At 36.2% G+C, this 19,253-nt stretch overlaps 1 protein-coding gene across 5 annotated transcripts in view; it reads right to left on the bottom strand.

Annotated features, from left to right (window-relative positions):
* The window catches only part of Scaper (S-phase cyclin A associated protein in the ER), a 433,811-nt gene that overhangs the window by 333,309 nt on the left and 81,249 nt on the right, over positions 1-19,253 (bottom strand). For all 5 annotated transcript variants that reach the window (XM_077799449.1, XM_077799452.1, XM_077799448.1 and 2 more), the window contains 2 exons: positions 6,014-6,114; positions 724-840 (listed from right to left, as the gene is read on the bottom strand). In XM_077799449.1, coding sequence (XP_077655575.1) covers positions 724-840; positions 6,014-6,114 — 218 coding nt within the window. The remainder of the gene's footprint in view (positions 1-723; positions 841-6,013; positions 6,115-19,253) is intronic.

The raw sequence follows: 19,253 nt of genomic DNA, 5'->3' as shown, positions 1-19,253 counted from the left end.
AATCAAAATTCATCCTTGTCCACCTAGAACAACATGTCCTGCAAGACCTGAACTCAAAAATTCAAATACTTTGAAAGGTCCTTCAAAGTTTAATGAGAAGTGAAGCACATACAAATGAGACTGATCTGACCTGGGCAATCCTAAACTTCAAAGGATCAGCTTGCCATGCTAGGCTTCTGTTTATTCCTCCTGGGTTTTTTTTTTCTTTTTTTTTTTTTTTTTTTTTTTGGTGGGCAGGTGGTACTGAGGATTGCCTCAGGAGCACTCAACCACTGGGCCACATCCCCAACCCTACTTTGTGTTTAATTTAGAGACAAGGTCTCACTGATTTGCTAAGCACCTTGCCATTGCTGAGGCTCCCATTGAACACATAATCCTCCTAACTAAGCCTCCAGAGCCACTGGGATTACAGGCGTGCGCCACCTCGCCCAGCTCTTCTTGCCTATTTGTGAGTAAATAAGTTGCTTTGCCTGACTCATTATGCAAGTATTCTGTCCTTCCAGTCTCATCAAGTAATGAGTTTGTGCAAAATCTCCTACCAGAATAGAAACCTTAGCAGAAACTGTTCCCTTCCATGGGTTGATATTCTGCTTTAACACACAAACATAGACATGAATATTTTTATAGTGAAATATCATTTTTGGAATACTATACCTACATTACCTATAGACAATAATGTAATGTAATACAGTCTTTAGTAGGCTTTTTTTGAGTTTATCTTACCCAAAATTTAAGCTTCTTCTAGCATTTGATGTTACACTTATTCTGTCTGTTGATGGACTTGGAATCACATGACGTCCTGGAGACATCTTCTTTACTTCCCATGCCAGTGATGTTGGTCTGCCAATTCAATAAATACAGCAGATTAGATTAACAGAAAAGGGGGACACAAACTAATCTTTTTCTCTTGGTTATCAATGAGTCCTTATATAGTCTCATATGGTTAATGAGACCATAATCAGGTCACAGTTTTGCCATATAGAATTGCTTATCAGAAAGTTAGCATATTACCAATGAGAAATCACCAGTGATGCATGGCCCAGGATTTTCCCCACAGTTCAGCAGAGGAAAAGAACTCTACTTGCCTCAAAAGAGTTATAAAGTTACAGAGACATGAAATATATTTCTCATAATTTACAAGCTTACATGTACCTAGTACCTAGTTAGAAAACATTCAAAGGCAATGGTATTAATTCAGGTTACTTTGTCCAATATCCTGAAGAAATAAGTTTATGGAACAAGGATCAAGACAGAAAGAAAATGGTAAAGAATAAATTGAGAACACATGTGAAAATATGAAGTCTCTTTCCTCTACCTCTTAATCACCCATGAGAACAAGAGCGAGGATATTTTCTTTATTTAAGAATTAAACCTGTCTTTTTCTAGTTTTATATTTCATTACCATTGCTCTCTGTTGGAAAAAAACTAAGAAATGTACCTTAACTTCTTTTTTTTATATAATTACACATGACAGTACAATGATCTTGATATATCATACATTTGAATCAAATGGGGTATAATTTCTCATTTTTCTGATTGTACAGGTTGCAGAGTCACATTGGTTATACAGTCACGTATATACATACAGCAATAATAATGTCTATTTTATTCTGCTGTCCTTCCTATCCCCCCCTTCCCTTCCCCTCCCATCACTTCTCTCTACCCAATCTAATGTGACACACTTCTTTTTTTTTTCCCCTCACAACATCATACATGTATTCTGTAAAACGATGAGGGTCTCCTTCCATCTTCCGTAAAATTCCCCTTCTCCCTCCTTTTCCCTCCCACTTCTCTTCCCTATTTAGTGGCAATCTTCTTCTCATGCTCTTCCTCCCTATCCCATTTTGAGTCACCCCACCCCCTTATATCAGAGAAGACATTCAGCATTTGTTTTTTAGGGATTGGCTAACTTCACTTAGCATAATCTGCTCTAATGCCATCCATTTCCCTGCAAATGCCATGATCTTGTTATTTTTTAGTGCTGAGGAATATTCCGTTGTGTATAAATGCCACATTTTTTTTATCCATTCATCTATTGAAGGGCATCTAGGTTGGTTCCACAGTCTAGCTATTGTGAATTGTGCTGCTATAAACATTGATGTGGCTGTGTCCCTGTAGTATGCTCTTTTTAGGTCTTTTGGGTATAGTCTGAGAAGGGGAATAGCTGGGTCAAATGATGGTTCCATTCCCAGCTTTCCAAGGAATCTCCATACTGCTTACCAAATTGGCTGCATCAATTTGCAGTCCCACCAGCAATGTATGAGTGTACCTTTTTCCCCGCATCCTCACCAGCACTTGTTGTTGTTTGACTTCATAATGGCTGCCATTCTTACTGGAGTGAGATGGTATCTTAGAGTAGTTTTAATTTGCATTTCTCTGATTGCTAGAGATGGTGAGCATTTTTTCATGTATTTGTTGATTGATTATATATCCTCTTCTGAGAAGTGTCTGTTCAGGTCCTTGGCCCATTTGTTGATTGGGTTATTTATTTTTTTGTTGTTTAACTTTTTGAGTTCTTTGTACACTCTAGAGATTAGAGCTCTATCTGATGTGTGAGGGATAAAAATTTGTTCCCAGGATGTAGGCCCCCTATTTACCTCACATATAGAAATAATATGCTGAGAAAAAACTTTTTAGTTTGAATTTGTCTCATTTGTTGATTCTTGGTTTTAACTCTTGTGCTATAAGTATCTTATTAAGGAATTTGGGGCCTGTTCCCACGTGATGAAGATTAGGGCCAACGCTCCTTGCAGAAATAGAAAAAGCAATCATGAAATTCATCTGGAAAAATAAGAGACCCAGAATAGCTAAAGCAATTCTAAGCAGGAAAAGTGAAACAGGTGGTATCATGATACCAGATTTTAAACAATAGTAACAAAAACAGCATGGTACTGGCACCAAAACAGGCTGGTAGACCAATGGTACAGAATAGAGGACACAGAGACCAATCCACAAAATTACAACTACCTTATTTTAGACAAAGGTGCTAAAAGCATGCAATGGAGAAAGGATAGCATCTTCAACAAATGGTGCTGGGAGAACTGGAAATCCATATGCAACAAAATGAAATTGAATCCCTTTCTCTCATCATGCACAAAAGTTAAGTCAAAATGGATCAAGAAACTAGGAATCAAACCAGAGATTCTGCATCTAATAGAAATGTACCTTAACTTCTATTCCTCCTTTTCCACTGGCACCAGAACCAATCTCAGATAACAGGGTGCAAATCTCTAATGAAAAGTTCTCCCTAAGTATATCTTCTCTATTTCTCAGATTCTATCACTTCCCTTGGTCTCTCACTGCTTATGTTCCACTCAATCTAATGATCAGGATTTTTCCTATATCATCAAAAAAGTGATACTATTAGAAATAAGAAATTTCAGATAAAACATTATTCAAAAGTCTAAGTATTTTAACAATGTATTATCAAGTGACCTTTCAGAAAACCTATTAACAAAGTATACTCCTATCAAATGACATTTCTCTTCAACCTTGCCAATAGGTAGCATTCTCTTTTAAAATTTTAATTGAGAAAATAGTATTTCACTGTCTTTTCAAGTTTTATATGTTCATTACCATAAATAGCAAGGCTGAATGTTATTACCAGCCATTTGGATTTTTCTTTTGGGATTCACATATTGGCATCTTTAGCCCATTTTCCTCACTGGAATTTGTATCATTTTCCAATTGGATAGAAATAGTTTACCAATACTGCTATTATTACTATTATGGCTGTAAATCCATTGGCATTAGTACTGCAACTATTTCACCATTTTTTTTATCTTTTACACAGAAAGTCATTATTCTCTTGTTAAATCAGAAGAATCAATGTTTTTATTTGTAGTTTATACTTTTATCAAGTCCTTACCTATGATACAAACATATTTATATTTATCAATATTCCCTTCTTTATTTAAGAATTAAACCTTTATTTTTTGTTTATTTGATATTTTATGTGGTGCTGAGGATTGAACCCAGTGCCTTACCCCTGCTAGGCAAGCACTCTACCAGCGAGCTGCAACCCTCTCTTCTTTATTTATAATTTTATTTTTTAACCTTTAAATCTCAAGTATACTAAAATGAGTTTTGATGCATAATTTGAAGAATATGAGACAAATGATTATGTCTGCAGGAAATTTAAAGTTGCTACCCATATCTGGGAGCTGCCTTTTAAGTAAAACAGAAGAAATGCTGATAGCTGACTAAAATAAAGATGGTCAGGTACATTTTTGAATCATGGGGTCAGGACAGGGATGGTAACTACATAGTTTAGGCCTGGATTTGGTCTCTGAATCTTTTTCAATATGATTTTCTTAAAAAAATCTATTTTTAATGCAGTAGTGGTTACATTTAGGCAATTTTGAATATTAAAAAAACTCAAACAAGTTAAACAAAAAGTGAAAAGAAAAAGGAAATAAAGATTTACTGTAAGGATACAAACTATGAAAGATCAAGGACATCTAAGGGGAGAGAAAAAACAGAATCAGGACTCATGAGAATTAGTCCTAGAATAGATCTAGGCTTTAAAGCAACAACATTGAGCTCTTGTTGACCACATGATTTCTCTCATCTCTGCTTCTCTCTGTCAATTTATCCATTTTCTTTCAACCTGCACTCCTCTACTTATCATCTCAAGGGCAATAAAGCTACAGGCCTGTATCAGAATAATGATCTCTTAGCTTGGTTTAACCCAGGAAGGAACTCACTTCCAAACCTATTACTAAGGACAGGGGTAAAACTATTTGGTATAAGAAAAAGACACCTACATCTGACCCATCCAGGGACTGTGGATGAAGCAAGCAACCAAAATTTGCATCATGACTTGGAACAGTGACACATACCTATATCCCAGAGCTACTGGGGAGGTTGAGACAAGAGGATCATGAATTTCAAAGCCAGCCTTCATAATTGAGCAAGATCCTTTCTCAAAAAATAAAAAGGGCTGGGGATGCAACTCAGTAGTAAAATGTCCCTGGGTTAAATCCCTAGCACTGAAAACTAATTTTTTTTCATCATGAGATGCAAAAATATTTTAAAAGATCCACCTATCACAATTTTCCTGGATTTGGTTTCCTGTGAATTCAGTTCTCTGGATTTTTATCTTGGGATTCCTTTAGCCACTTGATTCCCAGGAGGTTAACAAATTAGGATGAACCAAAAGATGCCTTCTCTAGTAAAAGGTTCCATCCACTGAAACTAAACCAAGGTTAAATTCAAAATAAGGTGGCAACAAAGTCCTGTTTTCTCCGGGTAAAAAGGAATCCTATTCATGAGAGCATCACTTTCATAATTTAATCACCTCCTAAAGGTCTGGACTCTTTATACTATCACATCAGCAACTTAATTTCAACATATGGATTTGGGGGACATATTCAGGCCACAGCAGAAATGATACCCTTCAGGAACGCAGGAACTGTTTCTGTCCTTTTACACTACAACAGTCCCTGAGCCTGTTATAGAACATTCAGATATTGTGTGCTGATTCCAAATTAATCTAAAGTTTTCTAAAGAAAATTTCATATTTCACTACTCACTTAATCAAAAATCATCAATTTTATTCATAGTCTTTCACCATGACAAGATATGGCTGTTTTAATTTACTCCCCTCATCTGAAAGACCAATCACTTGGAAAAACCCATCATATACTTTAAATACTTCTACATCCTCTATGAAATCTCTCCTGATCTATCCTCCAAAAGAAATCTGACCTTCATTGAACACCCATAGTTATTTTCTGAACTAATAGATTCTATTTTATCATACCATTAGACAAGAAATTTCATGAAAGTATAAATGTGACATATACAGCAATTAAAGGTCTATACCAAATAATGTACCTTGAACCTGCAGGTACCCAATAAATGTTTGTTGTTAAACCAAATGAGAAATTCAGCACCCAACTTTTATGTTTTTACAAGTTTCAAGTAAATCTGAGGTTAAGGCCATCAACAATTTCAATGATTGCTATTAAAGCTGCTTAGTACTATAAATACAAATATCAGAGCAAATTACCTGCTTTGAGCATCAGTCTTCTCTAGCTTTTCCTGAAGTTGAATCCAGTCAATCAGTGCTTTGAAATCTCTCACATAATTATCCAGCATCATTAACACCTCCTAATTTAAACAAACAAAAAAAAATTAACTTCCATTTTAAGAGAAAAACATTTTTTAAAAAACTATTAGAGTGAAGGACTTACAAATTAATGATGTTTACACTACATTCATTGAAGAAGCTGAACATCTGAATTGCCCACTGATCTAGTTTTTGTTCTCTTTGGGTATTTTCCCCCGCCTCCATTTTCACTTTGGTTAAAAAAAAAAAAAAGAATATGAAGTCAAGAGTCTAAACACCAAGAAATGGTATTGATATGCCTACTCAGGACCTCTCAAGTAGTAATCCTCTTAACCTGTTAATTGTAAAATTAATATACAGAAAAGTGCACAAAAGGGGCTGGAATTGTGGCTCAGTGGTAGAGCACAAGCCTTGCATGTGTAAGGCACTGGGTTTGATCCTCAGCACCAGATAAAAATAATAAAGGTACTGTGTCCCATCTACAACCAAAAATATATTTTTAAAAAAGTGCACAAAGGCTGGGGATGTGGCTCAAGCAGTCGCTGGGTTCGATCCTCAGCACCACATACAAATAAAATAGAGATGTTGTGTCCACTGAAAACTAGAAAACAAATGTTAAAAAAAATTCTCTCTCTCTCTCTCTCTTTAAAAAAAAAGTGCACAAAACATACATGTGCAGAAAATTACAAAGAAAAGAATCCATGTAAAACACCACAAAGGGCACAAACAAACAAATTACTACAAAGCAAAGATGCATGTAAACATCACCTATGACAAATATAATAGTACCAATCTAAAGTTCCTTGGCATCTCCTCCCAATCCCTAAGTCATTTGTCTTCCAGGGTACCACAGCCTTAGCTTCTACCATGTTATCTTATCTAATTGCCCTGGCTGATACTGAATAAAGGGGTTAAGAGGGGACAACATTGTCTTACTCCTGATCCTATAGGGGAAAGATTTCAGACTTTCAAAATCGAGTTTGATGTTAGCTGTGGGTTTCTCATATATACCATTTATCAGGTTGAGGATGATTTCTATTTTTGAACTGGGTACTTAGAACACTGGTTTGTAGGTTTTTGTTGTTGTTGTTTACCTCAAATATATGCATTTTAATGCTATAAAGTTTCTCTTAAGCATGACATATTACTTACTGTTCTTATTATCATTCAATTCAAATTTTTTCTAATTCCTGCTATAATTTTTTCCTTAATAAATGAATTATTCAGAAGTATTTTCCGGAGTTTCTTCTTTAGGAGTTCTATCTTATCATGGATTAAGCCCCTATAATTCTTCATCACCTAAGAATCCCTCACTATCTTAAGCTTTCAGAAGATTTGTTATAAATCCGCTAGATTTTCTAGTTACCTTCAATGGGAGAATTTGCCTAAACTACCTCATCATCACTACTGGAAATAAAAGGAAGATTTTTACCAGTGATTTGGGTAAAGAAATACATGGCATGTTCATCCAATATACAGGTGAAACAAAACTATGGTAGACAAGAGAATCAGAAAACAGGAAAAATAAATCTGTACTATTCAATATGATAATCACTTCCTACTAGAGCTACTGAGTTCTCAAAATGTAACTAGTGTGAACTGAATTAGGCTCAGACCATATGTTACCCAAGCTGGCCTCAAACTTGTAAATCTCTTGCCTCAGCCAGCCCCCCAAGTAGCTGGGATAACAGATATATACCACTGTCCTGCATATATATACTATCTTAATAATGTTCATATTGATTACATCTAGAAAGAATACACACATAGACACACGTATATGTATGTGTGTATGTAAATATATACATGTTTGTGTATGTGTATATGTATGGACAAGTATGTATGTGCATGAGTGTGTGGGTGTATCCCAAGTATTAGGGATTGAGCCAGGACCTGGTGAAAGCTAGGTGAGTACTCTACCACTAATTCACATCCCCAGTGCCCCCATGCCCCATTCCCATTTTTTTTTTTTTTGATTTTCAGAGAGGGTCTCACTAAGTTACCCAAATTGATCTTAGATTTGCAACCCTCCTGTCTCAGCCTCCCAAGTAGTAGGATAACAGGTGTGCACCACCATGCTATATATCTTAATAATGTTCCTACTGATTGCATCTTTAAAGAATATTTTGATACATTAGGCTAAATAAAATATATTCTTAAAATTAATTTTACCTGTTACTTGTAATTTTTTAACATGGTTAATAGAAAGTTTAAGAGTACATAATGGTTTGCATTATATTTCCAATAGCAATCACTGTTCTAGACACTCTAAAGTAATTTTAGGAAAATCTAAAAAGATGGGATTTTATGATGAAAAAAAAATCAGGTTTACTCTTCAATACTAAAACTAACTCCAATACAGTACTGAGAAAGTTGATCTTTTAACACAGGGCACTTATAAAAACAAAAGACCTGAAACTGTAAAATTACCAGGAAAAAAAAAAAACAGGGGGAAGTTCTATGATATTGGTTCCAGAAATGATCTTTTTAGATAAATCCCCAAAAACACAGACAACAAAGGTAAAAATAGACAAATGAGATTACAGCAAACTAAAAAGTTTTTGCAAATCAAAAGAAACAACAAAAAAAGGTGGGGAATGAGATGGACATCACTGCCTTAAGCACATGTATAAAGACGTGAATGGTGTGAATATACCTTGTGTACAACCAGAGATATGAAAAATTGGGCTCTATATGTGTAATATTAATTGTAATAAATTAGAATAAAAAAATTAAAGAAAAAAAGAAATAACAGAGTGAATAAACAACCTATGGAATAGGAGAAAAATATCTACAAACCATACATCTGACATAGGGTTAATATCCAGAAAAATATAAGGAATTCAACTCATTAACAAGAGTACTCACTTTAAAAATTGTTAAAGGACAGTTATCAAATAAAGTTATCAAATGAAGATTTACAAATGGCAAACGTAATGAAAGAGTAACAAACATCACTAATCATTAAAGAAATGCAAATTAAAACCACAGTGAGGGGCTGGGGCTGTAGCTCAGAGGTAGAACACTTGCCTTGCGTGTGTGAGACCCTGGGTTTGATCCTCAGCACCACATGAAAATAAATACATAAAGTAAAGGTACTGTTGTCCTTGTACAACTAAAAACAATTTTTTAAAAATACAGTGAAATACCACCTCACATTTTAGGATAGCTTTTATTAAAAAAAAAATTTAAGATAAACTGGCATATTGTGTATACCTTTAATCCCAGTAACTCAGGAGGCTGAGGCAGGAGGATCACACATTTGAGGCCAGCGTGAACAATTTAGCAAGATCCTAACTCAGAATAAAAAATAAAAGAGGGTAGGAATGTAGTTCAGTGTAAGAGTACTCCAGGGTTCAATCCCAAGTACTGAGGGGGTGGGGGGCTGGGGTAGAAAGGGAAGGAAGGAAGAAAGAAGAAGGAGAAAGAAAAGAAAGATTAGTGTTGACAACAATGTGGAGAAAGCAAATGTTTGTACACTGTTCGTAGGAATGTGAATTAGTACAGCCATTATACAAAACAGTATAGAAATGCCTCAAAATTAAAAATAGAATTACCATATGATCCCACAATGCAACCATTGGATACATACCCAAAGGATCTAAATATATCAAAGAGATATCTGCACTTTCATGTTCATCATGTCATTCTGCACAATAATCAAAATACTGAATCTATGTAAGTGTCTATCAATGGATGAATGAATGAAAAAAAAATGTGGTGTGTGTCTGGACACACATACACATATACACACAGGCACAACACAAATGAACTACTACTCAGCCTTTAAAAAAAAAAAGAAGGAATCCTGTCAGTTGTAACAATACAGTTAAACCTGGAGGGCATTACATTAAATGAAATAAGTTAGGCACAGAAACACAAATAGGAAATCTCATTTGTATGTGAATTCTAAAAGAAGGTGAACTCATAGAAATAAAGAATAGAATGGTGGTTAACAGGAGCTGTGATGAGCAGGAATGGCTGGGGAGATTCTGGTCAAAGGAAAACAGACAGCAGGAGATCTACTGACCACTGTTAATAATAATGTTTTATATTCTAGAAGTGTTATGAGTAGATTTTAGGTGTTCTCTCCACAAACAGAGGATAAGCAATATGAGACGGTTCACATTTAATTACCTTTATTTAGCTATTCATAACTTACGAATATTTCAGAAATAATTTCTATGTGATAATTAAATATAATTTTTGCCTATTTTAATTAACTAATTAAAAAACAAGACCCAATTATAGGTCTACAAGAAATACAAATTCAGTATAAAGACACAAATATATTAAAAGTAAATAGATGAAGAAAAATACACCATGTTAACACTAATGAAAAGAAAGCAAGAGTAACTATTAATTTCAGAACAGTTAAAAGCTAGAAAAGTTATCGGGGATAAATAAGGCACCACACATTCATAAAGGGGTAAACTCTTCAGGAAGTAGAATAATTCTTAATATATACATGCACCTAATAATACTTTGTCAGAATACACAAGGCAAAAACTGAAAGAACTGCAAAGAAAAGTGGATGAATCCAGTACTGTACTTGGAGAGTTCAACAACTATTAGTAATGCACAAAATCGGCAAGTAGAAAATCAGTAATTAGCAAGATCATCAGTCGATTGGACAAAATAAATATCCACTGACTACTTCATCTATCAACAGCTGAATACACATTCATTCTGGGCCAGAAAACACATGTTAAAAAATGTAAAAGAATAGAAATCATATAACGTCTGCTCGAAAACCACAATGGTCTAAAGCCATAAATCAATGTCAAAATTAAATAATACTTTTCTAAATAACTCGAGTCTAAGAAAGCAATCTCAAAAGGAATTTCAGAATATTTTAAACAAAGTTAAAATGAAAACAATTTATCAAATCTTATGTGATGCAGCAAAAACAGAACTCATGGGGAAATTCTTAGACCAAACGCATATACTAGAAAATAAAAAATATCTAAAATCAATCAGTTAAGTTTGGTCCTAAGGAAACTAGAAAAAAAAAAGCAAATTTAATCCAAGATAATAATAAATAATAAAACTGGAATAGAAATCAAATGAAATTGAAACAGAAAATCAATCAAGTTAACAAAAGCAAAAGCTGGTGCTTTGAAAAGATCAGCATCTAGCCAAGCTAAGGGAGTATATGAATTAAATGAAAGCACTGACATCACTATAGACTCCAGTCATCAAAAGTATAACAAAAGAATAATATGAACAACTTTATGCCCATAAATTTGATAATCTCAAAAGAAGCAAACTGCAGGAGCCTGGGTTGTGACTCACTTGCCTAGCATGTGTGAGGCACTGGGTTCTATCCCCGGCACCACATAAAAAATAATAAAAACAAATAAATAAAGGTATGTGTCCATGTACAACTAAAAAATATTTTCAAAAAAAGAAACAAACTGCAAAACTTCACACACAAGGCTGGGGATGTGGCTCAAGAGGTAGCGCGCTCGCCTGGCATGCGTGCGGCCCGGGTTCGATCCTCAGCCACATACCAACAAAGATGTTGTGTCTGCCAAGAACTAGAAAATAAATATTAAAAAAAAAAATTAAAAAAAAAAGAAAGTAACTCCTATAGTTACTTTAAAAAAAAAAAACTTCACACACAAAAAAATCTTATAGACCTATGAAATTAATTAATAATTAATAACGTTCCAAAGCAGAAAGCACTGACCCAAATGCATTAAGTGATGAATTCTATCAAACATTCAAGGAAGATATGATACCAATTCCTTACAATATCTTTCAGAAGACAGAAGCAGAGGAAATACCTTCTAACTCATTTTATAAAGCTAACATTAACCAGACAAAGAAAACTAAAAGTCATTACCTCTCATAAACACAGAAAATCAAAATATTAGCAAATCAAATCCAACAATGTATACAAAGAATTAACCACCATGACCAAGTGAGATTTATCCCAGTTATGCAAGGCTGATTCTTTGAAAATCAAAGAAAATAATGCACCACAAGAAAAATCATATGATCATTAATAGATGCAGAAAAAGCATTTGATTAAAACCCAATACCCATTCATGTTGGGGGGAAAAAACTCTCAATGTGTACGAAGAGAAACTTCCTCAATTTGATAAAGAATACCTATAAGAAACTTACAGCTGACATATACTTATAAGAAACTAGAAGCTGTTCCACTACGATCAGTAATAAGCTAAAGATGTTCTGTATCACCAAATCCTACCTAATGCAATATGGAGGGGAGAGGAAATAAAAAATACACAGAATGTGAGTGAAGAAATAAAACTGTCTATGTTTGCAGATGAAATGATTGTCTATGTTGAAAAGTCAAACCTGGAACTAATAAGCAAGTATAACAAGATTGCAAGATACAAGGGTAATGTACAAAAGCCAATCGCTTTCCTAGATACTAGTAACGAACAAACGGAATTCGAAATTTAAAACACAATACTAGATGTTAGAAAGATGGCAGGATTGGAGGCTTCTGGTTTTTCTTACTCTCACGATGCAACGAATAAACATCTACCCATGGATCAAATGCCACTGAGGGATAGCCAAAAACCAGTTAAAAGATTTCCACAGGCCAGGTAACTGAGAAAATGTCCACATCAAAGTGAATAGAAAAAGCACCACACTAACACCACCCTGGGCAAGGTACCTTATAACTGGGAAGGAATCCTCAACTCCCAGCTTCTCCCTGAAGAAAGAGGGAAAAGGGGTTAAACCACACCTACACAGCCCCAATTTTATGATTACCACAAGAAAATCACCCAGCTCTGGGAGTGAAATTGCCTCAGTATTCCTGCGTCTCCAAGATCACAGAGAACAAAGAGTCGATTTTAAATGAGTACGAGCTCACTTCCAGCAGCTAACACCCTAGGATCAAGGAAGAGAGAAAGGTAAAATCTCCCAGTTCCTGTTTCCTCAAGGTTTGTATGCACATTTTTCCAGCTGCTGCCTAAGGACTGGATTTAAAACTAGCCTTCATCTGAGAGCTACTAAGTCAGGTAAACAACAAACTTCTTGGAGCCTGAAAGGGTATGTGGGCAATTCCTGACCCTTTCTCCCACAGACTTAAACAACAATAAAACTAAAACTAAAGATTCTCCTTAGAAGGAGTTTGTGCCTGTACTGAGTGCTCCAGCTTTTACAGCTCCCACCAGATGAACTGGCTCCTAAATCACCTACCTCTAGGAATTGATGGGGTTCTACATTTGTGAATTTTCCTAAATCACTGTGATCAAGAAGATAATTTGTAATTGGGTACCCTTCCAGTAGGTATACTCCCAAGCTTAGCACTCAGAAAATAAGCAAAAACTCCAGGCTTCCAGTTTCTCCCTGAAGGGGGCTAACCACACACATGTGTCTTGCTTGACTTTTCCAGCTGCTACCTGTATGTCCGGTCATTAATTAGCCTGCATTTGGGGGCCAAAAAAAAATCAATCATTAGTCTTCTCAGACCTGAATGAACATGTGGGTACTTCACACATCCTATGGAATTGCTGTAAAAATATAGCCAAAGAGTCAGCTACCCCACCTATCTTTGAGGACAGGGCAGACATCTGTGAGGCTCCTCAGGCCACCAAAAAAAACAAAACCAACAGGCTAAAAGATCTTGCAGTCTGAACAAGAAAATACTGAAGCACCACATTTAACACCTCAACATTTTCAGTTGTTTTTTTTTGGGGGGGGGGGGAGGATGGTGAGGTTGGTACTAGGGATCAAACTCAAGGCCTCAAGGCAAGCATTCTATCACTGAGCCCACATTCCTAGCCCTCCAGTTGTATCTTCAGAAAGTACCTTTTATCTCATTTGTCTGAAGGCATTAAAAGGATTTAGCCCATGGTAAGCTGGTGGCCACTAAGAACAAAGATAAGTTTAGATAAGCCCAAAGCCTTAAGAGGCATCTAGAATCTGGCTGAGCTGTTAAGATCCATCTCCTACACAAGGCCAATATGACAAGACTGGAAGAGGCAGATTCCTTATTTAGTGCAACAAATAAGGATATTTACAAACAATAAAAATGAAAGAAACAAACAAACATACAAGCAAATATGCTCCAAATAAAAGAATAAGATAAAGCTCCAGACACTGGTCCTAAAGCAATGGAGATACATAATTTAGCCAACAGAATTCAAATGAATACTCATAAAGATGCTCACCAAGGTAAGGAAAATACCACATGAACAAACTGAGTATTTCAATAAAGACAGTATAATAATTGAATTTAAAAATGCAATCTAGTAGTTAGAAAGCAGATCAAATGAAGTGGAAGAAAAGATGGCAAATTCAAAGACAGGTTACTGGAAACCATCCAACCTAAGAAATAAAAAAGCAAAAAGATGAAGAAGAGTGAAGACAGCTGAAGGAACTTAAGGGGCAGCATCAAGTGGGAAATGTAAGTACACTACTGGCGTTAAAGAAGGAGAGAAAAAAAGAGAAAGAAACAAAAAGTTTATTTTTAAAGAATAAATAACAGCTAACCATGGTGGCACACACCTGTATCCCAGGCACTTCAGGAGGCTAAGGCAGGAGGTTCACAAGATCAAGGTCACCCTCTAAAATACAGTGAAACCCTAAGTAACTTAGAACTTGTCTCAAAACTTAAAAATAATAATAATGATGATAATGATGATGAAAAAAGAGGAGGGGGCAGGGGATGGGGATGTAGCTCAGTGGTAAAGCACCCCTAGGTTCAATCTCTAGTACCAAAAGCAAATAAAAAACTTACTTTAAAAAAAAAAAACACAGCTGAAAACTTCAAAAACCTGAGGAAGAAAACAGAAATCCAGATCCAGAAAGCCCAAGTGATATTAAATGACACAAATCCAGTCAGAATTACACCAAGACATGTTTATGCTCAAATTGTCAAAAAGTTAGGATTTTGAAAGGAGCAAGACAAAAGTGACTTCTTATTATAGTCCCCCTACCCACTATCAACAGACTGTTTACTAGAAACCTTATAACTCTCAAAGGAGTGGTATAACAGATTCAAAGTACTAAATAAAAAGTGTCATGAAAGAATATAAGGTCCAGTAAACCTGAAATGAAGACTTTCACAGACAATGGTTAAGGGAGTTCATTACCACTAGACCTGCCTTACAGGAAATGCTAAAGAGAGTTCTTCGTGTGGAAACGAAAGGATACTAAACAGCAACATGAGATGTTAAGATTGAAATTTGCCCATTAAGATTGAAATTTGCTGGAAAAGGTAAAAATGTAAACAAAAAATGTTTTAAAAGAACCACTATTATGTATAATTATAATGCAATAATTAAAAAAAAACTCAAAAAATAATATTTTATGACTATAATATAGTGGTGGATATGTCAATTAAGATCCTACCATAAAAATAAAGGACCAGCTAGGACAACCCCACCTACCCGCACAGGATCCAAGGTCCAGCCCCAGGCCTAGGACAACCCTTCCAACCAGAGAGGGACCAAGGCCAAGGTAAGTCTCCAGACCACCCAGCAGACGGGCAGACCCACACTGGAACCCAGGCCTACCTCACCTCCATCTTGGGACACTGCAGCCATCCCCATACCTCTCCCCACAAAGTAGCCTCCACCTTGGGACAACAGATAGGGCCTGGAGGCAGCTGAATCTCCGAACAGACAACCCATCCTTTCAGCCCTATCTCTGAAAGTGGTTGTATCGATATTGGGACACCCCACTGCTATCTTGAGTTACCACCTCCATTGCCACCGCCACTTTTAGATGTAAGAGCATTTATCATGGGATACTGGCCAGGGTCTAGAATTCCACACCAAGGAGAAATACAGGTAATCTGCAGGGACACTATAAGATTATAGGGTGGAAACTGCATACCTCAGATTGGCACTGCAAGAAAGTAAGACCCATAGACAACATGGAAAAACAAGGGAGGAAGTGACCCAAAACAAAGATACTACAATAATCAAATGCAGGGAAGCGGGAAGATGGGGGCGAATGGAGTGCATCACCCCTGTGTACCGCGTCACTATGCGGGTGAATGACGAGTTAGAACGGCCAAAAGCTATCTTGTTAGGAATTTCCAGCAAAATTGGGGTGCACCGAAACCTAGAGGAAGGATTAACAGAGTGAGCATGAGTAGAGGCGTGGGGGAAAGGTAAAGGCACCTGACCTCCAACTCCTCCCTCCCACGAGCCGGGAAAACGAAACATGTTTGGCCAGCGCTAGGAGGAGGGGCTAGCAGAGGGAATCAAAACAATAAGGTGCCGGTTCCTAAAAGCCACACTAAACATCCAGGAAACTGCAGGCACAGAGTGTAGTTTGAACTGCCGAGAGGCATCACACTGGGAAGGGCCTGGCTAACAGGAGAAGCCAGGGGACTAGAAACCAGGAATAAACCTAAGCTAACAGGTTTTGAGAGACACCAGTGGGGGGATGAAGGAGCGGCCTCACACGGATTGTTTCCTACAGCCGGAGGGCAAAATCTTGGCCCAGAACGCACAGCACCACCTACTGAAAGCAAAGAAAATAGAAGCCTAACAGTGTCCCTTTTTTCTTTTAATTTTTTTTTTAATTTTTTACTTTTAATTTTTTTCTTTTCTACAATTATACCATTTTTAACGTAATTTTTATTTTACTGCATTTTATTATTTTTTTATTATCATTTCCTTTTCTTCTCTATTCTTTTCTCTTCTATTCCTCTCTCCCTCTCTCTTTCTTGGTTGACTTCCTTACCTTTTCCCCACCTTTCCTCTTAAGCATGACCACCCAGATTACGTACAACTTACTAAATGCAAATAGATGAATACTACGAATCGGTCCATAGTCCGCCTAAGCCCTTAACTACCCCCAAGTACTCCTGGCTATTCTCTTGTTAATATCCGCCTGCATTTGAGCAACCCCCCAAAGAAGCTAACATATAGTAACCTCCATACCATCAAAGCACCCAACCTCAACATAAAATCCTAAGTTCAAACCTCAATTTTAGACATGCCATAAAATTCTGTAGGCCTCTAATGAAACTAATGAATTTACCTTAAATCACAATTAAATCCAACATCTCTAAACATTGTCTCCCAGCACAAAGGAGAGATATTGGAACTATAAAAACTAAAACAAATTTAAAGAAAACAGAAACACAGCAGTCAAACAGAGTTGGAAAGCAACGTGAGAACCATGAAAAAATAAGGGAAAAAAGGATTACAAACAATGCAAGACAACTTAAATTCACAGGAGAACCTAGAGGCTTCAGAAAAATGGACAGAGAAAGAACTCAAGGCATACCTAACTCAGATGGAATGGAATCTTAGAGAAGACATTAGACAGGAAGTCCAAACGATGAAAGTATACTTTGAAAACGAATTAAATAGGCAAATTCAAATGGCAAAGAACGAGCTATACTACCAACCAACAAAAGCCCTGGACCAGATGGATATACAGCAGAGTTTTACAAAACCTTCAAAGAAGAATTAATACCAATACTTTTCAAGTTATTTCAAGAAACAGGAAAAAAAAAAAGGAGATCTTCCAAATTCATTCTATGAGGCCAAAATCACCCTGATCCCGAAACCAAAGACACTTCAAAGAAAGAAAACTACAGACCAATATCTCTAATGAATATAGCTGCAAAAATCCCCAATAAAATCCTGGCGAATCGAATACAAAAGCATATCAAAAAAATTGTGCACCATGATCAAGTAGGATTCATCCCTGGGATGCAAGGATGGTTCAATATACGGAAATCAATAAATGTTATTCACCACATCAATAGACTCAAAGATAAGAACCATATGATCATCTCGATAGATGCAGAGAAAGCATTCGACAAAGTACAACATCCCTTTATGTTCAAAACATTAGAAAAACTAGGGATAACAGGAACTTACCTTGACATTGTAAAAGCTATCTATGCTAAGCCTCAGGCTAGCATCATTCTGAATGGACAAAAGTTAAAGGCATTCCCTCTAAAATCTGGAACAAGACAGGGATGCCCTCTATCACCACTTCTATTCAATATAGTTCTCGAAACACTGGCCAGAGCAATTAGACAGACGAAAGAAATTAAAGGCATAAAAATAAGAAAAGAAGAACTTAAATTATCACTATTTGCAGATGACATGATTCTATACCTAGAAGACCCAAAAGGGTCTACAAAGAAACTACTAGAACTAATAAATGAATTCAGCAAAGTGGCAGGATATAAAATCAACACGTATAAATCAAAGGCATTTCTGTATATCAGCGACAAATCCTCTGAAATGGAAATGAGGACAACCACCCCATTCACAATATCCTCAAAAAAAAAAATAAAATACTTGGGAATCAACCTAACAAAAGAGGTGAAAGATTTATACAATGAAAACTACAGAACCCTAAAGAGAGAAATAGAAGAAGATCTTAGAAGATAGAAAAATGTACCCTGTTCATGGATAGGCAGAACTAACAACATCAAAATGGCGATATTACCAAAAGTTCTCTATAGGTTTAATGCAATGCCAATCAAAATCCCAAGGGCATTTCTTGTAGAAATAGATAAACAATTATGAAATTCATATGGAAAAACAAAAGACCCAGAATAGCAAAAGCAATTCTAAGCAGGAAGTGTGAGTCAGGCGGGATACCGATACCAGATTTCGAACTATACTACAGAGCAATAGTAACAAAAACAGCATGGTACTGGTACCAAAACAGGCAGGTGGACCAATGGTACAGAATAGAGGACACAGAGATCAATCCACAAAATTACAACTTTCTTATATTTGATAAAGGGGCTAAAAGCATGCAATGGAGGAAGGATAGTATCTTCAACAAATGGTGCTGGGAAAACTGGAAATCCATATGCAAAAAAATGAAACTGAATCCCTTTCTCTGGCCATGCACAAAAGTTAACTCAAAATGGATCAAGGAGCTTGATATCAAATCAGAGATACGGCATCTGATAGAAGAAAAAGTTGGCTACGATCTACATACTGTGGGGTTGGGCTCCAAATTCCTCAATAGGACACCCATAGCACAAGAGTTAATAACTAGAATCAACAAATGGGACTTACTCAAACTAAAAAGTTTTTTCTCAGCAAAAGAAACAATAAGAGAGGTAAATAGGGAGCCTACATCCTGGGAACAAATCTTTACTCCTCACACTTCAGATAGAGCCCTAATATCCAGAGTATACAAAGAACTCAAAAAATTAGACAATAAGAAAACAAATAACCCAGTCAACAAATGGGTCAAG

The sequence above is a fragment of the Urocitellus parryii genome, chromosome 6 (genome assembly GCF_045843805.1).
Source record: "Urocitellus parryii isolate mUroPar1 chromosome 6, mUroPar1.hap1, whole genome shotgun sequence".
NCBI classification, from domain to species: domain Eukaryota; kingdom Metazoa; phylum Chordata; class Mammalia; order Rodentia; family Sciuridae; genus Urocitellus; species Urocitellus parryii.
The sequence above is the reverse complement of the archived record's forward strand: the minus strand, read 5'-3'. Positions and strand labels throughout refer to the sequence as shown.